The sequence below is a fragment of the Myodes glareolus genome, chromosome 22, assembly GCF_982192425.1.
Source record: "Myodes glareolus chromosome 22, mMyoGla1.1, whole genome shotgun sequence".
Taxonomy (NCBI): Eukaryota; Metazoa; Chordata; class Mammalia; order Rodentia; family Cricetidae; genus Myodes; species Myodes glareolus.
In genome coordinates this window covers 20,513,120-20,538,657 of record NC_142047.1, presented here as the reverse complement: position 1 = coordinate 20,538,657, position 25,538 = coordinate 20,513,120, and the positions used below count along the sequence as shown (strand labels likewise).

The 25,538-nt window shown below is 44.3% G+C and overlaps 1 protein-coding gene across 2 annotated transcripts in view; it reads right to left on the bottom strand.

Moving 5' to 3' along the window:
• Positions 1 to 25,538, bottom strand: part of Fto (FTO alpha-ketoglutarate dependent dioxygenase) — a 336,812-nt gene that overhangs the window by 252,412 nt on the left and 58,862 nt on the right. For both annotated transcript variants that reach the window (XM_048426787.3, XM_048426786.3), the window contains exon 2: positions 3,892 to 3,969. In XM_048426787.3, the coding sequence (XP_048282744.1) occupies positions 3,892 to 3,969 (78 nt within the window). The remainder of the gene's footprint in view (positions 1 to 3,891; positions 3,970 to 25,538) is intronic.

Sequence of the window (25,538 nt, the reverse complement as noted above, 5' to 3'; positions counted from 1 at the left end):
AGAGCGGAGTGCAACCCAGAGAGCCAGCTAGAACAATCCCTGATCTGTAGACTACCTGCCCGTAAATCTCAAAAAGGCTTTAATCCTCTCTGTGCCTCAGTTTCCTCTGCTCTAAAGTGAGCTCTACAGCAGTTGCTGTGGAGGACTACGGTGGTATTTAAATGAGCTAATGTGTGCAATGCTCTCAGAACAGCCCTGGTGCTGCTGGCACATGAGGAAAGCGCACAGTAAGAGAGCCTGGGGACCCACACTATTTCCCGGGGAGCGGCTGGGAACTGGGGAACAGCTTTGTCGGCTGACTGTGTCACTGCTCATTTCCTGGTGTCCTGGGGCAAGCTACCAGAAACTCCCTTTGCTGCTCAGCTTCTAGCTGTTGATACTGCTGGGTTTTTGGTTCTTTATTTCCCCAGGTGTTTTGAACTGGAACATGCCACAGAGAGAAGGAGAAACAGCCCAGTCTTGGAGTCGATTAATTTGAGTCCTGCCTTCAGTTCTGAAGCCCAGACAGGAACTTACACTCTCCTGATGGTTGAAACAGTAACGATAAGACCCGCTGGGTATCTCAAACTTGAGGGGGACAGTTCTGACTCCTGGGAGAAATGAACACGGCTGGTATGACAGCTAAATACAAGAGCATTCACAGAGCCCGACAGTGCCTGCCTGGCCCTGGCTAGGAGACAACCAACATGCCCACATGCTAGGTACATGAAATCAGAATCTTACCACACGTCTGTGTAAGAGGCCCAATGTCAGACTTGAGCCATTCATTCCCGTCATTCATAAATACTTCCAGTCACAGTGAATGAGGAAAGAAAACATCGTATATATACAATGGAATACTACATAACCACAAAAACAAAACCCTGTCGTTTGCACCAACGTGAATGGAATAAATACTAACTTGAATGAAACAAGCCAGACACAGTAGGACAAACAACACATGATTTCACCGAATCCTGTAGAACATAACTGAACACAGGTCTCTAGAGGTGGGGAAAGAGAGCATGGAGCTGGGGCAGAAAGAATTAAGAGACACGTCAAGATTGGGAAGGGTGTCGGGGGAGAAGAAAAGCAGCCTCGAGACCAGAAGGGTCACTATGGGCACATATACAGGAATACCACAGTAGACCCACTAATTTATACAATAATATATGCTAATAATCACATATATTTTTAGTTTGTCTCTTAAGAGAATAAATTTCCTCCAACTGTCGCTGTTTTGCCTCTGGTTTGTTCTGTTTGCTGAGGGTCCGGCTCTGAGCTGCTGGGCTGGCTCTTTCCTGTCACTCAACCACCCCGATGGCTGGGTCTATGAGCATTCACCACAGCACAGTCTGTAAAAACAGAGCTTAACAGAAGCACTGGGCTTATCAGCAGATGTATTTAACATGATTAGGTACTGATAACTAATTTTTAGAATGAGTCTCGGGAAATTAGGGAGCCTGGAGGGGTTGTCTGTTTGCATCTGGGTTTTCCCCCACTGTCCCTGGTGTGGGGATGATCAGAGTAGAGCGGACTTTAACCTTTCCCATTTAGCTCTTCATGTTGTTCCTGCACAACAGTGATGCGGAAGTGTCTGGAAGCTCCACTGGGACAACCGAGTACCAGAAGGTATGTGTCAGCGGGAGAATCAACAAGCACTTCGAAGAAGACTGCTTTTGCTTGCTTTAAAGGGGCTTTTAAAAATTACTTTTTCTTTACTGTAAAACAAGTACATGTTTGCTGTGATAATCTGGATAACTAGATAAGCTAAGATGAGAGCAACCTATCACTACTGAATATATTTCTGTATCATTCCTCTATTTCAAGAAGCCATCTCCTGAGGAACTGTGTATGTGGGTAAAATCAAACTGCAAACCACTCTAGATTCATTACATAACTGACATTTAAAAGTAATAAGGTATCATGACCCACACCTGTAACTGTAGCCCTAAGGATGCCGAGTCAGAAGGATTTTGAATTCAAAACCAGCTTAGGGGATGGGCTGGGGAGATGGATCCGCTGTCAGTAGTACTTGCTGCTCATTTGGAGGAGCTTAGTCCCGACACTGGGCAGCTCACAACCACCTGTCACTATGATCCACCCTCTTCTAGTCTCCATGGGTCTCTGCACACATCTGTACAGACACACACATTCACATGAACAAATAATCTGTTTTAAAATCAGCCTGAGCTATATAGTAAGACCCTGTCTCAAAAGTAAGCGCTAAGATATTCATCATTCACCCGAGCAAACTAAGCATGTGTTGGACTCCAGGCACTGAAAAACGTGCAGAAAATTAGAGAAAGAAGCATATTTAAACACAAAATCATTTCAGGGGCTAGCGTTCAGTTGACAGCACTTGCCTGGCATGTGTAAGGCTTTGCACTCAGACCGCCAGCATCACACCAAAACCAAACCAAAACGAAATGAAATTAACACTATTAAAAATGGGTGAGAGGGTAGAGATAAAAAACAGAGGCAGAGACAAGTCTCTGGGCTCAGGGGGTTCAGGAAAAGCCTATGGGATGCCCAGTAGCTATTCGCGGCCTCCAGCACCCAGGTGCTCTGCAAGGAAGGGAACAGGCTGACTGACAGAAGGTGGAGCGAGAAGGCTCCGCAGGGAAAGCTGCAAAGCTACTTGGAGGAGGGGCAAACATCCAGCAGGGTAAATCCCAGAGGACTGAGGGAGATGATGCAATGACAATGCACTGTAGACCTGAAGCTAGGAGCTGGCATGACTTCAGGGACAACCAGGGCAGAGAAGAAAACCTCAGACCTGAGAGTGCCCATAAGCTGAAGACAAGGTCTTAGAAATGAGAGTGCCCTAGAAATCAGACTCCAGGTGGGCAAATGCCTTCTACCCTCCCTTCCTTGATTGTCGAGGTTACTATGGACAAGCCAGCACTACCAACGGTGATATGGTTCTACTCCCATATTTCAAATATATGTTCAAACAGGAAAAAAATAGGTGAAATTTCACCATATTTTGCTTGTCTAGCACTCCTGTCCCTTCTTATTTGGAAACAAATTCAGTTTTTCTTTTGGGACATCATCCATCTTCCCCCCCACCCACTCACCCATGCGGCTTGAGTGAGAAGGCCCCACTGAGCCCCAGTCCACAGAGGCACATGAACAGCACACACAGTGAGCCTAACCAAGCTAACCCAGTCACTGCCTGGGGAATCTGGGGGAACCATAGGGAAAGAGCCCACCAGTCTCTTCTACAACCTCAGATGCTGAAGACCACACATCCCTTGAGCTGTCCAAGTCCTCCCAGGCTATCAGGTTAGAGCCAAATCAGCATGAACACACACGAGACTGTCAAAGCCAGAACTCCAGAAAAAGAGTGGTCAGGGACAGCTTTTGAGGGGCTGGGCACACCAACATGCTTTGAGATTTCTAAGTGAGGCCAATAAATCCTCTTTCCCAGTCCAATTTGAGTGATTTTGAATTTTTTTAGTCATATATAAGGGAAGAGTACAGGATTCAGAGTTGGAGATGCAGAATCCCAATACTGCTATTCGATGGGCTAGGCAGGCAGCGCAGCACACTCTCAAGGTGCAGCTCCACACAGAGGGCGAGAGCTTCACAGAGGAGCCAATGCCTCAGTGAACTCCTAAAGGGTCAGCCACCCAGCAACAGGAGGAGAGGACAGGGTATATTCTATGCAGGACAAAAACAAAAGAAAACAAACAGAAAGCCAGCGTGAGCAGAGAGGTGCAAAGGTAGGAAGGGCCATGGATGTGGGGAGGTGAAATGGCGTGCTGTGCCTAGACAGAGTCCGCAGAGACAGCAGACTGCGAGGGAAGGCATGTGCTCTGCAGCCTCTGCACAGCCTGGGGGCAGGCCCAGCAACTTCACTGAGCAAACACAGAGCCTACCGACTGATACAAGTATTAAACACCGTACCTGCTGATAGAACTCATCGTCTTTGGGGGTCAGGTAAGGAAGCCAAGTGTCTTCAAGCTCCTCAAGAAGCCTCAGCTTCTGGTTAAAAATAAGAATTACATGTTACTGAGTATAAAATGACTTCAAATATAGGCCAATATATCATTTTCCAAGAAAACACACACAAAAAAATCTTAATGAACTTAAATGTGTACACTTTTAACGATATACACTAAGGGCCAATTATAAAATAGACCAACTGAGTCATACACACTTTAAATTGTAAGATGTATAAAGCATTCTTTCAAAACTAATTCTGCTCCCTGTCACATTTCATGAGACAGTTCCACTCACTCCTCTTGCATCTGTGCCATCCGGGGTCTTTCTCATGGCCTAGGCGACCTTCGAGTCAGTCAATACAGTCTCCCAGAAGGAATCTTGCCGCCCGTACAGCCTGAGTCTCTGTTCAGCTCTCAGTGATACCAACCCTGGATGCCGGGGGAGCTGCGATGCCCACTCCTCCTGTAAACCCTGATTTGGATGTGCCCACTTGCAGTAGCGCTCTTTTCTAGATTTGTTTTATTTTATGTATGTAATATTTTGCCTGCATGTATGTATGTGCACCACATGCATGCCCGGAGCCTGTAACGGTCAGAAGAAGGTGTCTGGCCTCCAGAAACTGAAGTTGCACATGGCTGTAGGCTGCCACGAGGGTGCTGGGAACTGAAGCTGTGTCCTCTGGAAGAACAACCACTTGTAACTGTGGAACCATCTCCCCAGGCCCAAATAGTGTCTTTTAAAAAAGTTATCTCTCATCTCAAATATCACCGCAAATTTATGGTAAGCCTCTGTGCTTTCTTATCCAGTTTTGAGGCATCTTTTTGCAATTATCCATCCAGCATCGTCGAAGGCTGTTTCAGAAAACCGAGTCTTTGTCAGACAGCACTGACTAAGAGGACAGGTAATTGCAACAAGAGATTTAGTAATGTTTCACCTTATATTCAGACATCTACACAGCCCATGCTTGCATGTAGCATATACCATGTGAGTATCACATGCGCACACACACACACAGAAAGAGAGAGAGAGACAGACAGACAGACAGACAGAGAGACAGACAGAGGTTCATACTAATTATTTGGAAGAAAGAATACCAGAAAGAGCACCGCCAGGGTCATTGTTAGGCAGCACTGCAACACTGTAAGAACAGGAAGGTGTGTCGTTGCTCCAGACCAGTGCAGGCCTACCCAAAAGAGTACAGCTTAGCACACACAAACTCTGTTTTATTCTCTGCAACTCTGTAAGTCACTGATTTTATGCAGTGCACACTCAGCCAACCAGACATGGCAGCCCAGAGTGTTATCCCCTTCCACACCAAGAAAGCATCCTTCACTCACAAATCTATCATAACCAGAGCAGTCCTGAGTAAACATCCCTTTGATCCAAACTTTTTAGACCTTTTGCATTAAAATTCAAAATAAATAACACAAAGGGAATAGAAATCTAACTAGTACACTTTTAAAAACAAAAGAGTGCATCCCATTCGCACATGCTTCCACTCTTCTAATCAGTCTTCCATTTTGATGGTATTTTCTTACCCATAATGCTGAATGACTTCCTAATTAAGCTGTGATCAGTGCTCATTAGGAAAGACTTAGAAAAGTAGCATAGGACAAATCATTTAATTTACTAATTAGGTAATACTTTCTCTGCTCTCAGCAGTAGCCTAAAAAGAACTAATGATATTTTCATGAATATACATCTCACACTTATGTACTCTATCATTTGAAGCTCAGGAAAACCTGCATCCCTTGTGATCCTTTTACTGGTTCTTAGAACTTTTTATAAACACAAAGCACTACAATATTTATAAATGCCACCAAAAAATTAAACACTGAATAATTCAGAAGGTTCACCTTACAGATGCCACCTTAAAAGTCTCTGCTGAGAGTCTATCATTAAAGCTAATCCATGTATAAGAATATATATATATTTCCAAGAGAAAATCCATACTCCATCTAAGACAGGCTAAAGAGCAAGAGATCTGCCTCAGAGCCCAACAATCATCAACAGAGAATGGACCTCTTTGTAATTAATGCTTCAAGTAAATTATTGTGGAAACACATTTCTCAGCTCAGCTGAGGTGCAGACCACCAGACATGTGTAAGGCTGAAGACACCCAAAAGGCTGTACCAAAGGATAAAATTCTTTAAGAACACTCCTACTATGGAGAAAGCAGAACAGCAATGGCTTTCCTTTATAGGGATTCAAAACATTCTGCTTCCATTGTTATTTGTGTGTGTGTGTGTGTGTGTGTGTGTGTGTGCGTGCGCGCATGCGCACGCGCACGCATGTACACACATGTATATGTTGTTGTTTGCTTGAACATGAACTAGAACCCTGGAACTTCATTAGCAGACATTTAATCTTATTTCCGTACGTGCATTTGATGCTTCGAAGCTACTGTTTTCAATTATACCATGAGACTAATCCTAGCGTGTTAGTCACTTCTCTCACTGTAGGGACAAAACACCTAAGTAGAGTAACATGGGAAAGGTAGACAGAGGTGGTCGGGTCAGGCTGCCTAGTCTTAGAAGGAGGTTATTAAGGGTAACTCTCAAACCCTCACATTTGACCCAAATCTATATTTAAAACTGTCTTGAAAATCCCCACCAGCACCCAGGATTCAAAAAGACCAAAATCAAAGTCAGCATCTTCCTCTCTGGCATCCCATGTTCCCATTTCTCCTGTTTCTAATCCCGTGTCAGTAGCGCCGTCGGCCTAACACATGATTCAGAATTGTATCTCCTGTTCCTCTTCCACTTCGCTTACATATAGTGCCTCTGCACACTCTTTTACCTACCCCACTTCAAGCAAAGACAAGGACTCAAAGCATCTGTGCTCACAGAAGCATTGTTCACAAGAGCCTATGATGGAAGCTACCCAGTGTCCACAGCGCATGAATGCTAAGCAAACTGCATTTTTACACACTAAGAAATATTATTCAGCCTTAAAAAGGAAGAAATTTATACATTTACACCACAGACGAATACTGAAGAAATTTTCCAGTCACAAAAGGACAGATATTGTATGATTCCAAAGGCGTTGGGTACCTAGAATTATTCGATTTAAAGATGTAGAAAATTGGGACTGGAGAGAGAACTCTGTGGTTAAGAGCACTGGCTGCTCTTCCAGAGGATCCAGGTTCAATTCTAGCACCCGCAGGGCGGTACAGAGCTCTCTGTAACTCTAGTTACAGCACTCTCTCCCATCTTCCATGGGCACTGCATGTACATGGTGCACAGACATACATGCATACCAGCAAAACCTACACATAATAAAATAAATATTTTGCAAAGAGAGCTAGAAAGTTATCATCATAGGGGATAGGGGTTGAGGGAAAACAAATGGGAAGCTATTCAATGTCCAGAAGGTACGGCGCATACGAAGTCTCAGTGTGTGACGATGAGAAGCTGGAGAGGGATGGTGGAGATAGGAGTATAGTATATCAGTTGGCTAAGGGCCACTGGGCTGCTTCATCAAGAGAGCCATTTTAGGTGTATTTTGCTGCAATTTTTAAATGTTAAATACTATGAAAAGTACATGTGACGAAAAGAAAGAAAGAAAGAAAAAGAAAGAAAGAAAGAAAAAAGAAGGGAGGGAGGGAGAGAGGGAGGGAGGGAGGGAGGGAGCGAGGGAGGAAAGGGGTTGAAAGAAATTAAAAGCTCAGGAAGCTAATAGTCACAGTACTCAAGAGCAGCTGATGTCCACTGATGTGCTTTCTAAATCAAGGAGGATCTTGAGGTTCTGAGGCCTGTGCTAGTCTTCAAATATGGAACCATGCATGATTTTTCTGGCATCATGAAATGAGCCAAAAAAAAAATGAAATTACAACTGCCTAATCAGAAATGAGAGCCTCCTCTAACTTCAAAGTTAGGAAACTTTCATCAGACTCCAAGAGAACCGTGGAGTGTTCCTAGGCTGAGGGAGCAGAGGAATCTTAAGTACAAACCACAGGTTTTACAGCTCCATGACAGCTTTCCGAAAAGACAAGTAGTACTTGTTGCTTTTGGAGAACGACCTAGATCAAGAGTGGGGAGGGTTTTGCCCATGTTCTCCAAGCAGTCTGAAGATCTCAGCTCATGTTGCAGTTCATCACCGCGCTGCCCGCTAGTTACATTACACACAGGACGGTGCCAATGGCTCCATTTACAGGGTATCTCTCCCATGCAGAAAATTCAATCTAGGCTGAAATTTGGTACATGAAACCTCGGCTTTGGAGGCATGTCAGTGAACACATTCAGATAGAAAACTATGGCAGCACACATGGACATTTTAAGGCAGACAACTATGACAAATCTTGAGCTATTCCCAAGCTCTCCCTTTGTAGTGTGTTTCAGCTTTACAAACATACTACAGTCTTAAACTAACATATTTAATTTCCAGAGTGAAATGTGGCATGTGATTAACTTACTCAAAGGCCTGGTTCTCATTTCTTACATAATGTGCATGAAGGAGAAAAGGCAGTGTGTGTGCATACATAACTGACCCAGCACAGTACAAGCCAGCAAAGGACACAAGCCTCACGGCCCCTACACGGCACAGGGGACAGCCCTCGAGACCGAAGAAGCGCAGTACAGGGGGAGGTGAAAAGAAGAAAACACCAACCATTCCCGAGAATTTAGGGTGATGAAGTCAGAAACTAGGCATAAATAAAATCCATTTTATATCAGAAGCACACAGCCAAAGATAAGAGAAGGAACTTAAAAGGAAAGGAAGCAAAAGTGAAAGCGAAACAATTGAGGGGTAGAATGTCCACCACATTTTAAATTACTTAAACTTAGGAATCTGCACTTTTCTAATAGGCCACACATTCTATAAATGGTGAATGAACATCACTGGATGGAAATACAGCCTATTTTTCTTCCTTCATTGCTTGTTACCCAGTCATTAAACAAACCTCATTCAACAAAAGCGTGGCATTTCTGAACTACCCACCATGGTTAAGAGAAGGCAGGGAGATGGAATGGGGGCACGGATGGACACGGGGACACACAGCCCTAGAATAAACCCATGCCTCAGAGTTAGTGGAACCCCTGACTGGACTGGTGACCATGGTGTTCCTGTTCTGAGCCCCTCACACCAATGGAGCCGAGACTCACATACCTTGTCTCTCACGCAGTGGTGTGCATTAGCCGAGATTTCATTTGACTTGTCTATTTTGCTAGGAACACACCCTGCCGTCTAAGATGACAGAGGTTTGGATAATTAGTTAAATGCACTAGTCTTACAGGGAGGAAAAGAAGAGTGAAAATCTGAAGGGTTGTGGGGATTAAATTACCAACACAGCATTAATCAGTCCTCCCTGTTTAACATTAGGTCTCAAATTTAATCTGCACAACTAAATATGAGTCTATTAAAAAGAAGCAAGCAACTGATGGCGATTCTAAAGGCTATCTTTCTATTTATTTTTACATTTGAGTTGGCCACTTAAATGTGAGCCAAGTTACAACTTAAGTTAGTGGCTAATGGGCAAATCCCCAGACTCCTCCCTTAGGCATAAAGTGGTGGGAGCCAAACTCCACATACAGACCCTCCCAGGGGCATTTGAAGACTACCAGCATCAGAGTATGTTAGCAAATGTTGGTTGCCTTTCCTAAAAAGAGGAACCGGCAGTCACATGTTAACTCATCTGCCAATATTAGAGCCATTTTCACCTGACTGTCCCTTTGTCCCGTAAGGTGACGGTGCAGATAACAAGGGCCCTTAAGACACACGTGTTGGTAAGCAAACGCTGCTGCCTAGGAAGTGGAGGTTGGGATTTTGACAAGAATGCTGGTTCTGAAGGACCGTGCTCACGTCAGCAGGCTGCCTTGCTGCCTTGGGCTCCAACAGCAGGGGAGCCTAGCAGACTTAAGGCTAATGGCTCCACAGCACCAGCCACTGACACTGCAGCGTGTTCCCATGTTCTTCCCCTCTGCTTCTGACTGCTACCTATTAAAGCCTCAGAGTTGCAGAGACTACCCAAATGGATCGCTGAGCTCACAGCGGTCAAAAGATACCTAGAATTATTCAGACATCTGAGATGTGTAACTGGCGCTTGTGTCTTAAGAAAGCATATTATCGCAGGCAGCAGAACTGAGACCATCTCTTCGGAAACCCACTTCATTAACGAGCCTGAATGATTTATTTTCTTTTCATTCTGCTCTGATCTGCCGAAAGATAACGTGACTCCACTGCCATTCTGCCTTGAACGCATGCTGTCAGAAGTGCCTGCAGCCACAGGACCACAACAGGGCCGTGTCCAACAATCCCACGGCTGCCTTTCCCCACCTATGCTTCAAAGAGCAGCTTCTCTTATAGGACCTATAACCTCCTAATCAAACATAGAATGTGTGCATCAACTTCCTTATGAAATCCCAAGACCACAGAACCATTTCCTCCATTTCACGAGACATTCCCAATCCACGCACCTCTCATCCCCAGAGCTATTGCCTCCAGGCAAGTCGCTGTGAAGCCACCCAGTGCTGTAACTTTTCCTCCTGGTTTTCTTCTCGTCCTCTTTAGGATCCGTTCTCCACACAAATCACAGAAACCTTTTTAAAAAGCATACTGAACCATGCCACTTGGTATCATTTCCTTTCTAATGAACTCCACAGATGATATGGGAAGTCCTTCTGTCTATGTGCTGCTTTTATTAGTTAACGAATAAAGAAACTGCTTTGGACCTATAGCAGGGCAGAACAGAGCTAGGCAGGAAAAGCTAAACTGAATGCTGGGAGAAAGAAGGCAGAGTCAGAAAGATGCCATGTAGCCACTGCTGGGAACAGACAAGCCGGAACCTTGCCGGTAAGCCACAACCACGTGGTGATACACAGATTAATAGAAATGAGTTAAATAAAGATGTAAGAGCTAGCCAATAAGAAGCTAGAGCTAATAGGCCAAGCAGTGATTTAATTAATACAGTTTCTGTGTGGGTATTTCGGTTTTGAGCGGCCGGGACGAACAAGCGACCTCTGCCAACACACAGACATCTGTGCCACTCTGGGACTCCCTTGCCTCAACTCCCTTTGGCTCCTACTCCAGGTCATACAGACCTTTATCCCATGCCTCCCAGCTTTCTGCAACTGTCCCATCTCTTCACTCCCAAACCATCCGAACAAAAAACAGCTTCCTCGTCCTAAGGGCTATCTTCTCACCCAGTGGAATATAAGCGCACAAAGCAAAAACCAAGCAGACTTTCTTCATTCTTTTATTCAAAAGTAATTTTACCTCCACACTGGGTACAGGGTGGCTGATGTCAGTGGGTCTCTGTTGAACCATGAAGGCAAAAGTCCCTTTCACAAGCACTAAGGCTGGGTGCTGTGAGGCTGGAGTTCCCACACAGAAGTGAGAATCGTAAGCCTTACTATGCTGCAGCAGGACTTTTACATTTCCATTAAAGCCATGAACGCTTTATGCTTAATGCTAATGAATGAAAACTACTGAGACTAGTTTCCCACGGGATCTCTGATAATAATGAAAGCTCAGCTGTAACACAAGTGTTTAGAGACGACCACTGTCCAAATGTGACCTAATATTTACCAACTCAAAGAAAATGGTTTTCTTTAGAGTTCTAGCCTCTTTTATAATTTCTCTCAAATCACAACCCTTCCAACTTCTCCCCCACAGTGCCCCACAAACTCCAGACCATGGTGACAGAGGCAAGTGTACTGAGTTAACAGACCCACTGTAAACGTTTAAATGCATGTGACTACACCTGCAATATGCAAATCCTAACTCCAAATATAGTCCCCATTGTTTCTAGTTCGGCTTTAACAGAAGGAACATCACCTACCTATTCAATGACTGGTAACGAAACCTACTTGGCAATTATCTGTTAGGTTTGTCACGCCCAATTTAGCGCTTCAGCAATTATAGTAAGTAAGGCCCAAATGTGAAACCATTTAAGTCTAGTCTTCATTTTGCTGGTGGGATGCCCTGAGTTCTACCCAGAGGAGCCTATCAACGCCAACGCCCTGACAGCTCACCTCGCTGCAGGTCTGCTGACACATGTCTAGCTAGCTCTCCTCCGGCACAAGGCAGAGAAATCCTAGGAAAGTACAATCCACCGCTTTTGTTCCACCACCCCCCCACCACACACACAAAAATAGTAGTTACTCTGAAAGTCACCATGTCACCAATCCACACTCAACTTATATGATGAACTTGGCTAAACTAAGGCAGGCATTTTCCCACTTTCACTATTTCATCTCCAGAAATCTCAGGGACTTTTCGGAATGCACTACCAGCAAGCATGCTATTAGACTCATCATGCAGTGAAATGCACATAAAATCTCTGAGAAAGATTTATTAATGTAAAATATGAGGGCCAAGTTCTAAAACCACATTTTATGAGTTATTTTTTTTTTTTTAAGTACGGCTTCCAAGGCAACACAGGTCCTACTGATCCAGGAAGTACAGGAGAAAATCCTGAAGGGCTGTGTGCACTGTTTCTAGGCCACTGATGCAGAGTGCACATCAGCCAGGTTTAAAGAACACTCATCTATAGAATGAAAAGCAGGAAGTAAATGTCATCAGAAGTAAAGCACCAAAACACACAAGACACGTGTGTTAAAAGTCTGAGGGCAGTAGTTCTCAACCTGTGGGTTGCGACCCCTTCGGCAACGTCTATCTCCAAAATTATTTACATCGTGATTCTCAGCAGTAGCAAAATTGCAGTTATAAAGTAGCTATGAAAATGTTATGGTTGGGGACGCCACAGCAGGAAGAACTGTATGACAGGGCTGCAGCATTCGCAAGTCTGAGAACCGCTGCTATAGGAAGTCATGAAGCATGTACTCCAATTAGATCTCATAAATAAACACTGCAGTCCCAATGTGCTCTTGTGATTCTGACCTGCTAATCCTGACTGTGCTGTTGTTTTGTATTTAGACTTTAACTCTTTGAAGTTGGTCTCATCTCTCACTTATTTCTGTGTCTGCTATGGTGTCTCATACACAGTGGGCTCACCAACGTTCACTAAAGATGGGTGAAATCGCAAGTATCCTGACAGTATTCAGACTGCCGGGGGAGCTGGGCAGAACGGCTCATGTCTCTGATCCTAGCACTCAAAGGGCAGAAGAAATGCATCAGATTTGAAGCTAGTATGAGCTACCTGGTGAGTTCCAGACCTAAATGTTCTCTACAGTGAGGCTCTGTCTCAGAACAAACAAACATCCAAAGAAATTGTCAATGAAACACTTGTTCATTCATTCATTCATTCAGCTTCACCAGCTATAACACACGAGGTAAGGAATGAGCTGAATAGGAAAGAGATTCCCATCCCTGTGGGATCTCTACCTGAGGAAGATGGAGGAGGACTGGTATCAATATTCATAAACAAGCCAATTACGTGTAGTAACGAGCGTCACCCTGTCATTAAAATGGCCTGCATTCCATCCCAAAGGCTTTTAAGCCCAGTGGATGTCAGTGAAAGGTACTGATTTATGAAGAACCTGAGAAATGTTCACCTGATTTGGAAGGGGAGGTAAAAACTACGCATCTGGAGTTTTGCCACAGTACCAACTTGGGACCTGGACACCCGAATCACGCTAGGGCAGCAGTTCTCAACCTGTGGGTCACGGCCCCTTGGGGAGTCAAACGACCCTTTCACGGGGGCAGCCTAAGAGCATCGGAAAATGCAGATATTTATATTCTAATCCATAACAGTAGCAGAATTACAGTTATGAAGCAGCAACAAAAATAATTTTATGATTGGGGGTTCCCACAACATGAGGAACTGTACCTGGAGTCCAACAGCCCGCAGGTGGCTCTCAGAGGCAGGAGGAGCCAGGTGAGTAGGGCCTGGCCTCCAGCAAAGAAGGACCGCAGCTCATGTGCAGCTCAGAGCCACTGAGGCTCTGAAGCATAAGTAACACAAACTGATTTACAACTTTAAACCCTGAATCTAACTGAATGGGTTACAAAAGACAGTGTGTGAAGATCTAAGGCAGACCGGCACACAGGTGTGAGATAAAGGGGACCTGGTACATGCTTATCCCTGTCACAGTAGCAACAGAGGGAACATAACCACCCCACATCCGAACCTTGCGAGAATTAGGCAAGGCTGTACAAAGTGCCAGCAAAGCACATAGCGCGTGTTCTCAAGTACTCTCTCCAGTGAATGTGTACAAATAAAGGGTGGGGACTGACTATAAATTATCACCAAAGGACTGGGTCTCTTCTGCCATCCCTGCCCCCATTTCTCCAAAGAAGCTGATGGCTTGGACAGTAAACTGGGAGTGAACCAAGTCCAGAACACAATGGAGAATTGATCATTAAAGGAGCTGGACTCCTGAATTAGAACTGAAGCTGGGTGCCAAGCTGAAGCACAAAGGACTCAGTCTTCTCGAACAACAAAGACCGGTTTGCAGGAGCCTCCGTTACACAATCCCCTCCGCTCACCTTAAGGCACTTGGCTGGAATCTTTTTTAATAGAAAGGACAAACTCTTGAGTAAATGTAGTAATTGTTCCAATGATGTGCCCCAACCACCCAAGAAGTTAAAAAAAGAAACTGGCAAATTGGGAGTCTTCTATTACAAGCTCGCTTAATTGCTGCCCTGCGTCTGGACTCTACTCCGGCAGCAAAGGAAGCTGCTCTGTGGAGCTCTGACAGTGTTCAAGGTTCGGAGACCGCTGAGCAGGGGTAAATTCACATGAGCAAGCACACAGAAATGCTTGCAGTGGGTCAGTGACTGAAAGGGAGTGTGCTTGCTGCCCCAAACAGGGCTTGCTGTGGAAAAGGCCTCCTTACAAAAGTCTCCACAGCGGGACCCTGTGGCGGAAACAGTCATTTGATCAACATTTGATGCTGGCGATCAATCTCCTAAGACACAATAACAACCACCACCATTGTGGTGACTTAGGTGAGTGCTTATCACCAAAGGCAGATTTGGGAAAAAAGGAAAAAAGATAAAAAGACCTCTTCCTACATTTGGAGAGATGGTCAGCTGTTTTGAGCATCCTGCTCTTTCGGAGGAGCCGGGTTCGGTTCCTGGCACCCACAAGACAGCTGACAGTCACCTGTAACTCTCCTGCTCTGTGGGCAGTGCTCTCGGGTGTACGCTGGCATACACCTAGACACATACAATACAAATAAATACATCTTTAAAAACTAAATTTAAAAAATGAAAAGTAAAGCCAGGAATTCTGATCCTAGGCTAAGAAATGGAAGAACAGGAAAGAGATTTTCTCCTCTTGATGGCCTCATTCGGGCTAAGTTCCAGGATCAAGAAGAAATTAGCCTTGAAAAAATAAGCTTGAAGCTCTTCTCCCACTCTGAACGCTCCCTGTTGAAAGCTGCCCAGCTAGTCTCTGGTCTGCTGGTTTGGCAAAGAGTCCACAGGATCAATAATGGTATTCTCAGAATATTAGTATTTGCTTGTTTTAATTTGTGGTTAAAAAGAATGCATGATCTCCATGGGGACACTTGAGAAACACAGGGGAAGAGCAGTCTGCAGACGCTGCAGGGACTGGGGTTTAAAGGAGAAATGCTAGTCAGCTACTAAATTTGAGTGGACAGAAGCATGAGTCCTGGGTACTATAGTTCATATCAATGGACAATTTCTAAGTTGTAAAAAGACTACTATAAATGATAAGCAAATTATGGATATGCTAATTAGTTTCACTTGGCCATCCCACAATATACGCATGCACCAGACATAATAGGACAATGCATTCCATATATACAATTATTATTTGTTAATTTTGAAAACTGACATTGTTGAAATAAATAAATAAAAAAACTGTCCTTTGTCAAGTTTCAGTATAATATCAAGGAAGAATACGAACATTTAACACTAAGAAGCACACTCCAATATTCCCCTCTTCAATACCTGATGGAGACTTGTTTGTTTAAATGCTTCAATCTAAACAACACATTATAACAACAGTGTGTAAAATTAGATATGAGAATACAGCTTGCAACATGCTAGACAATAAGGAGATATTCCAGTATGTAAAATAACATCAATCTTTTTGATCATTTTTGTATTGGAAAAGTTACTTTTCATAAAAAAGTCAGTCTCTGCTATTATTAAATGGATAAAATTGTTTTATAATTCTTCTGCTTTGTTCCAAACACAGTAACTACACAGACAAACCTCCACATAAACAAGGCTTGGGGAACCTCTGTAAACTTCAGTACAAAAAGGCTGGTAAGACAGAAAGTTTGAGAACTTCTAGTCTAAAGCAAATATATTAATAGCTGCTTGCACACACAAACACATAAGCTCAAACATCTACAAAGCATATTCACAAACACATGCAACATGCACACTTGTACACACATACTCATGCACTCACAAACAAATCATATTTGCGCATGCACACATACACACACACATACACACACACACACACACACACACACGCATACACAAACTTTCTCGCACGGTAGAAACAAAACCCAAAAAGAAGACAAAATAAATTTCTTGCGACTTTATTGTGCAATTTGTTAAAGCCCACAGGCCTGGCTAATTTGCATGCCTGACTTACTCAGACCCTTTCTTCCTCCTCTCTGGCAAGCAAGCACCAACCTCACTGTGATTTCACAGCCTGCACTTAAACAAACTGCAAGGCTGCGGCAGAGTGGAGCTCATCCAGTCTAGCAAACAGGGGTAAGAGCTCAACTCCCCGGCTCTCCCTCCCAGGGTCCCTTTCAAACACTAAGTCCACAAAACACTGCATTCGTTTGCTCAGAGCAAATAGTTAATTTGTCCTTTCACTAGAAATCAAAAAGACAAAGTCATAGAGACAGGCTTCTGCTTCAACCCCACACTGACCCTCCACCAACCCCCTTTCCCAAGTAAGTGGATGTCAAAGCCATGCAGAATCAACAAATCAATCAGTCCATAACAAATATTTATACTGCTTACATGAAAAATAGAGCAAAAGAAAACTAACAATGCAGGCAATAAAATAAAAACGCCTTAGCAAATAGTGCTGTAAGAAGTCTGAACAAAGGAGGGAAAACTATGTGCCAAAGCGACCAGAAGAAGAAAGCAGCAAACCGAGATTGCCAGGTAATAAGGGCAGCACTGCTAACAAGTCAGTAATCAAAGCTGGTGATCAAGAGTCGGTGATTAGACCTTTGGCTAACACTGGGTTTCAGCAGGGCAGAGTGGGAGATAAGGCGAGATGATAGGCTGTGCCCTGATTAGGGAAGGTCCAGAGAGTCTGCTGAGGAGTCTGGATTCCATCCTGAATGGAATAAGCAGTCACAAAAGGCTTTTGAGCAGGGCAGGAACACAGTGAAGGGATAGTTTTGGGGAACGAGGGTGTGTATGTGGGGTGTATGTGTGTGTGTGTGTGTGTTTAATTTGTTGCCCTGTGTTTTAAATTCTACTTTATTTATAATATGGGTGAGTTCAAAGGAACCAAGACTGGAGGTCGAAGGGCCAGATAAGGAGACTACTGAGAAAGCCCAGGGAGGCACCGGCTGAGCTTGAACCAAGGAAACCAAACTAGAGAATCTAGCACTCTGAGAGCCAGAGGAAATGGTAGAGAATACAGTATGCACAGTGGCTGGTGGGGCCATGCACGAAACGAGGACGTCAACGCCACTGACCACATTTAGAGTACTTGCTAAGCTATCCGCTGTGCTGGAGAACAAATGAATACTGGTTTGGGCCACTCTGCAGCCAAGGCCCTGAACAAGTATTTGGCCCCACCACGCCCAGGGCCTGAGAAGACTTCTGAGAGACTCAGAAGATAGAAAGAAACGGAGTCGTGAAGTTTGGGCTTTCTCTGCAGACAGCATGGTTGTGCAAACACTGAACAAAAGTCCCGGAAATGGCCACTAACTCATACTTCTTAAGCCCAGTTGTCATGGTGGCACCTTCCTCATTCCTGGCTGTCTCTGGCTGCAGCTACAGCTGTCTGTTCTCACAAATGGCTTCTTGATTCCTATCCTGCCCACATGTGGCAGATGTGGGGCTCCCTGGCCACAACACTGCTTCAGAAGCCCAGCTCTAGAGGCTCAGGCTGAGCTCCTTTCCCTGCTCCTCAGGAGGCTCCTATACAGAAACTACCCCCTCATTGCTGTATCTTGGCATTAAATCCATACATGCGCCATAGGTGCACACACAGACATGAGCTGAGGCGGAAGCTGCAAAGTGGCAGGTGATTAAAAGTGCAGGGCTAGAACTCGGAAAGAAAGCCGTCAGAGCAAACTCCCAAACCAGATAGTGGTCGCGCACGCCTTTCTCCCCAGCACTCAGGAGGCAGAAGAAGGTAGACCTTTGAGAGTTACAGGTCAGCCTGGTCTACAGAATAAGGTCAAAGATGGACAGAGCAAATTATATCTATATATAGATATAGATATGGGAATATTACATATTCCCAGCATGAGTGGCAAAGTCTGAGATACTTCAAACTGTAATAATCTTCCATTTAAAATCCCTATAATTTATCTTGGAGTCAACACAGGAACCTCTTTGGTTGTCTTACATGATTATAATCACACCTCACTCTTATCTGGGGCTAGGGAAATAAATACAAGCAAAAGTATTGTGAAGAGTTCTCATTTCATTTTCGCCAGACTCAGGAGGGCAGAGGCATGGTGCCAACCACAAGAAATGGGAGAATCAAAGCAAAGCTACGGTAAACAGGCTGCCTAAGGTCATGGGGGATAAGCTAATGGCCCAACCAAAGCATTTCTTACTTTCAACTTAGCTTTAGCTTGTTTGGTCTTCTGTCACTTAATTCTGATCATGCTCTGTAAATGATAAAATTGTTGGCATAGAAATAGTAGGAGCCTAGCAAGGCTTGCAAAACCACAAAGAATTAAATGGAGCCTAACTTACAGCCATGGAAAATATTAAAATCCCATGTGTAACTTCTCCTCCCCATTTTAACCTGGGAGGCAGTGCTTGTGCCAGGCTCGCTGTGCGGACTTGCACACTCCCAGTACACACAGTACTGAGCAGCGAGTGCCATCCAATGCAGGCAGCTATTCATTTATTTTTCTATCATTCTACAAGGTAGAAAATTAACAGCATTATGTTTACAAACCTTCACTGAGCCCTTACAGAAAAGCTCAGAAATGTTTGTATTCCACACAACCCCGGTTTGAAGAGGCTCAGAAGCAAGTTAATATACACCTATTCTGGACAAACGTGCAGAAAGTAGCCCTGTTAGACCCAGGTTAACCTTTGATCTTCCCAACTTTTTCTGAGAATGTACAATCCATCACGTACAAAAACACAGTGGAGGTGTGAGGTGTTGGTAAGTACCCCTGTTAGTGAGAAATTCTGCTAATTATTACACCAAATAAGCATAGTTAACAGGCCATGGCCACAGAGGGGCATGTTTCAGGGCATTAAATAGCTGCACGAGGTGGAGAAGAATATATTACACTATGCCCATTACCAACAAAACAATTTCCCTGACACCCAGAAATCCAGTCAGCTGGAGCAAGTGTTCTGAGGCTTGGTTGATAAAGAGCAATGCTGCAGCGCCACCTAGTGTCCATCACGTTTTAAAGTGCCCTGCTCCTGGGCTCTCCAGATGGAACGAGGAAGTAGGACAAAGAGGTCAAAAGAAATCACACTTGGAGTGACTGGGTGTAGCATAGAGATAGAAGGCAGGCTTAGAACGTCCTAATTAAATCTTCTGCACCAGAATGAATGAATGGATGGATAGATAACCACATTGTAAAGACTCCTTAAACTAAATGTTTGTTTTTGTAAATACACATGTTTTTCTTCTTCCCTGTTTTCTCTACCTCAGATTTCCTAAGTATGTATGTCTCAAAACAAACTCCAAAATCAAATTAAAAGTCCAAAGTAATCAGTCATTTTCCAGATATGTATTTTATCCTGCCAAGAAGCTGCTAGCAGAAAAGACCCTTCAAAATTAAATGTTCCCAGAAAGGAAGGACATGAGCAGAGGACTCAGTGAAGACTGACCAGAGCTGATGGTTCGGATTCCATCAGACCAATATGAAAAGCAGTTCATTTGAAAGAATAAGAATGGTTTTCTGAGGAGGAAAATACAGTTATCTACTGATTTAGAGTAATACCAGACTATGTAATCCTGGAGAACTGTTTTCTCAGTTTGCTGGGGGCTGGTTCCTAACCTGACATTGGTAAATACTCATCAAATACATATATCAATGAAACTATTCCTCAAACACCCTGGCAATAGGAACAGTGCCAGCACCAGGATAATGCCTTTCTCCTGGTACAGTTTCACAGAAGAGAGCTGGTCTACACTACTGTAGCTCAAACAAGTTACACAGCACAGTCACTGTCTCCTGGTCCTCACCTTCTATGGAGGACAGACAAAAGTCAATCAAGAACACAGGTGTGTAGCAGAGAATGAGAGGAGAAAACTAAAGCAAGGAGACTCCGGCATATGAGGCAGAAGTGCCAATTTCAGGACAATGGGCCACAGTCTCCTGGACTAGAAACCAGGAGAAAGCAGAGTCCCGTGTAGACGCCTAATGTGAGGGAAGTACAGAAGCATCTGCCCTGCTGCAGGACTAGAGTGGACCCCAATTGGGGTAGATCAGGAGCAAGAGGATGGAGAGACAAGTCAAAGAGGTCGTGAGGAGGGAAATCAGAGAGGGGCAAGGCTGTGGCACCTTTGAGCCACAACGCTCACACTGGACATAAGGTGCACAGGTCAGACAGTACAGCCACAGGCTCACACTGGACATAAAGAGCACAGGTCAGACAGTACAGCCACAGAATTATCCAATCATCACCACGATGAGTTTCAGACCCTTTTCATTACCCCCACTCTTCCCTGCCTTTCTCTCTCCTATACTTGACAACCATGGCCTTGCCTGCTCTACACATGGAATCATGTAACATGGGCCTTTTTCACTGGCTTCTTTCACTTAACATATGGCTTCAAAGTCCACCCATCTAGACTATAGTATGTACCAGTGTCTCACTACTTGGAATTGTCAAATAGCATTCCATTGTATGAATACGCCACATTTTTATCTAGTCATCATTTCATTATACTTGGGGTTTCCCCCTTCGGGGTTACTGTAAATAACGCTGCCGTGCTGAAGCATCATTAAAGCAGCCTCTCAAACTACATTTCCTACACACCCATTCACAAAAGCCTCAAACTACATTTCCCAGGCACCCATTCAGAAAAGCCTCAAACTATATCTCCCACACACCTATTGGGAAAAGCCTCGCCTTAAGAAACAGTATGAATTTAGGGAAAGGAAGTCAAGATCCAAGAAGCAATGAAGGAGTCAGAAAGCCAGAGCAGAGCCAGGAATGTGACCACCAAAGCACAAAGGAAGCATGCTAAGGAACAGAGTGCAATTCCCAGGATCCACATAAATGCCAAGAGGGCATGGGCGCCCACATGAAATTCCAGCCTCACAACCTGGAGACGGGGTCCCCAGAACAAGCTGACTAGCGAGACCAGCAATACTGGCAAGCCCTGGAGCTGACTGAGACAGCCTGGATCAATGAAAAGCAATCCAAAATCATTCCTGATGTCACTGATGTCAACCTCAGGCCCTCACATGCATGAACACATACAAGTGTACACACACAGGAGGTTCTTTCCTCTCTGGCACCGAATTCACCAGATCACGCACCTGTGTCATTACGTGCAGTGTGATTCCTGGTCTTAGGTTTCACTGCAGCAAATATTTAATCAGAAAATAAAGCAATAAAAGGGAAGAATGTAAGGGAGAAAAATATCTAAAAGCTCAAAATGCAAAATGTGACCAAGGCCCACGAATAGGGCTGTTTAAGGCCTTTGTTAGCAAACCACATCCTGCCACTTCTGAAGGCCCAACTCGCCAGCAGAATAAACAGATTAAATTGCACCCACATTTCCCATCAATGCTTCCTTACAATTTAAGAACGTGAACGCATTCTTTTATCATTTTACTTTAAAACGTATTTGGTCTTGAAAGACCCTTAATGATTTTCTCAGAAATTTCTGGGCATTCTGGGGAACTCCTGGAAATCAGAAAACCCAACTTAGAAATTATTTTCAAATATAGTCAAACTTTTTGCATAAAAATCTATGTCATCTTTGGAAGCTGTTGTAAGGTTGAATTTTATAAACAAGCAATGGAACAATTATCCAATTGTGCAGTTTCAGTTCGGAGTTTGGAGAAAATGCTTCTCCCTTCTCCACTCTTACAGACCTGAGGAAGAGGCTGAGGAGTAAGTCTGTCCAGCTCCGGGCAGAGGTACGTGATCACAAGTGATGAGACCACTTCCAGGGCTGGCCCATAGAACACTCCTAAACACATCCCTGCCTGTCACCTTCCCCACACTGGCTGAGGTGGAGATAACCTGAGGTGGCCTTCCCAGTCTTGCTGCGCTTGCCAGGACTCCTTAGCCGACTGACCCTGCTAATGGAGCCAAATGCCAGCACCAGCCTACATGAGCAGGAAACCAAAGTTACATCTGAGATCACCACACGGATTCTGATAGTTTCTGTTACAGCAGTGACCTTCCTGAAGTAGGAACGTAAACCTGTAGGACTAGACACAGTGCGTAAAGCATCTGACAGACACATGGCCTGGATTAGCCATTAGCAGTTTCCTCTTTGTTAAAACTTGTGCAATTGCTAATTACTACTAGAAATGACAACTAAAGACTCGCTACGCACAAAGCTGTGTTCTAAATGCTTGATCCAGATGAACGCCCTGGAGCCTCAGAGCAACCTCAATGGCAGTGAACACAGTTGTCTCCACTTGATAGATAGTGAAAGCAAAGAACAGAGAAATTCAGTGGCTTGTCTAGAGTTACATAATTTATAAGTGGCAGAGCCAGGACTCAAATCCAAGTACTCCGGCCCTGGCATCTGGGCATTTAATCAGTGTACTTTATTTGAAGTAAAATTTCAATTCCAACAGCATATGTTTCTCTCTCTCTCCTCCCTCCCTCCAACACACACACACACACACACACACACACACACACACACGAAGGCAAGATAAGTGGATATAAAGCAATTCCACCTCCTCACGTTTGACACATGCATGTTCACGGCTAACATTAAAGAGAACTTCAGTAACTCGGGACAGTTGTGATTTGCTCTGATTCCTAACTTCAAAAAGCCGCATGCTGCATATGTGGGGAGGGTCCACAGGCAGTGGAACAATGCGCTTGCTCCCATGAAAATGCAAACGTCTCTGAAAGCAGTTAATATGTAGGTCTTTACTTTTCCAAAGACATGAGGATTAACTGTATTGTGGGTTAAATTAGCTGAACATCAAAAAAGACATCCAAAATAAACAGACACATACTCCTGGTAGCCAGGGGTGATGAGACCAAATGCACACTTAAGAAGGAGTCCAAGCGTGCTCACGAACATTCTCCCGATTCAAAGTAAACAAAGAAAGGAGGCAAGTTTTGACATGAACAAGACAGCCGCGATCATAAGCGCAGCAGCCTCGGGTCTGGATTTAGTGTCTATTTCAGACAACTCTCGAAAGAGCCCTAAAATGACTGCTCCTGCGTCAAACAGCGGCTATTTTTCTACTCACACTTAGCCTATCCATCGCTCTAACCATGCACCAACTGGCTAGGCTACAAAGTAATCGTCCTGTCTCCTCCCTCCAAAAGAGCCGCCAGTTCGCACCCAGCACGCCTCAGAGGTGAGCTGAGAAGCAGACACGGTTAGGCTGCAGTGTCAGAAGCTGTACTAGGAATATTAGGTTGATCAGCTTTTAACTGTGAGAAGGTTTGAATCTTGTGTTCTCTCTGGTATCGAACAGACGTGCAAACAGTCAAATTCACGCGGCTCCTTTTGAGAGTAACCATATGAAGGATAAAAGGATGTCAAGTACCTAGAGCATTTTAGAAAAGACATGAAATGAGCCCTGATGGTACAAGGGTGGAAAGAGATCGCAAACGCTGGCAGCATCCATCAGCCACCGAGCATCTCCCAGCCTGTGCGCCTGGGCCCGGGCTGGGTATTGGGGATGACATAAAAGGCAGCTATAGCTAACATCACTTCACAACAGTTAATAGCACCAAAGATGGGTGAAGCATTTACTGTGTCAGGTTCCTTGGCCTGTAGTAACTCATGTGATGTCCACACCAACCTGTGAACAATCCACCCCAGACTACCTGACACAGGGGAAAAACAAAGAACCTTATTACAGAAGACAGGCAAAACTTTTTCGCACAAAGCTACTACTTTTAGATAATTTTGGGGACTCTTTCTACACTAAGAAGAATGAACCATTTACTTCCATTGCTATTGAACTACCCCAGATATCCTCAGAACGAGGTCTGTAAAGGCTATGAAGCCTGACTTGCATGTTAAAAGCTTCATGCCACAAAAACCACAAGCAAACTACTCTCCTTGATGGAAAATGAAAACTGAAGAGGCCCATGGGCTTAATAATGGCAGTGTTAAAAGAGGTGCCTTCCCCTATTTAAAAAAAAAAGAAAGAAAGAAAGAAAGAAAAAATAATCCATGAAACAAGCCTTGCTGCAGAGAAGCATCATAAGGAAGAAAAGCAAAGGTCTTCAGCTGGATGACAGCATTGAGAGGAGGTTTAAACAGTGGGCTGCTGCTGCTCACACAGTTCCAAACAGTGCCAAAATCAGTCTTCACATTCACTGCAAACAAAAGAGCTGGGTTCCCATCTTTAAGGTCAGATTAAGGTGACAGGCTGGATTAAGCCATCTATCAGGTGAAATGAATGCTCTGACCAGGGCCTAGACTAAACACTTCTAATAGTAAGGTCAGCACAGAGGCCTTGTCCAGTGGGGAGATGCCCTGTGGCTGCAGCTCAGAAGCTGCCCTACAAATTCTCACTAGACGCTTAATCAATATGATGCCTTAGGACTTGAACTGCGGCTATAAAATCAATATTACCTTTATTTTAAGTAGCAGAAGGAACAATGAGATTATCTTGTTGCTTACAAGTCTGTCGTGGACAATCTGGCTCCTGGTGTATGTCATCTCTGGCTTTTGCCTGGAAGGAATGTGTTTGTTGGGCATGGAGAGAGCCTGGCAGCGGGGCTGGAGATAGGGAAAGGTGAAGGTACACCCGGTAGCTCAGGAAAGCCAAGACTTCCAAGTTTGTTACCAGCCAAAGAACAATGGTCTGTGAGAAGATGTCCCACAGCAGCCACATGCTGGACCTCCTTCCCTCGTCTTCAGATCTGTGCCTCCCAATAGCCCTATGGATGCCAATTAGGTACCAGACATGTATCTGTCGACAGGACAGCCCTGTTCTTCCTTGGTGTTCTCGCTGTCATAAATGGTTATAATCTAGTCACTGAAATCCTGACACTACTCTGGTGTCTCCAGCTTCACCAACATCCTCACTCAGTCTCACAAGAGATGCTGTCAACTTCGTCTCAAGATTATATTCTAAGCCTCTCCCCTTCCATCCACTTCTGTAATCGTGTCCTGCCCCTGGTCTTCAGCACATCCTTCGCAGGACTTTCTTCCTCATTCTACTCTTGCCTTCGTGTGTGTGTATGTGTGTGTGTAAATAGTCACAAACAGTAAAACAGTAACAAGTATAGAGCAGATGGGTCACTCTATACACATTCTTCACCTTAACCCTTCCAGTGGCTTCCATACAGTTGTAATAGAACTTAAATCTTTACCCCAACTTAGGGTGCCTATAAGATCTGACTTTGACGCTTTCTCCTTAAATCCTGCCACT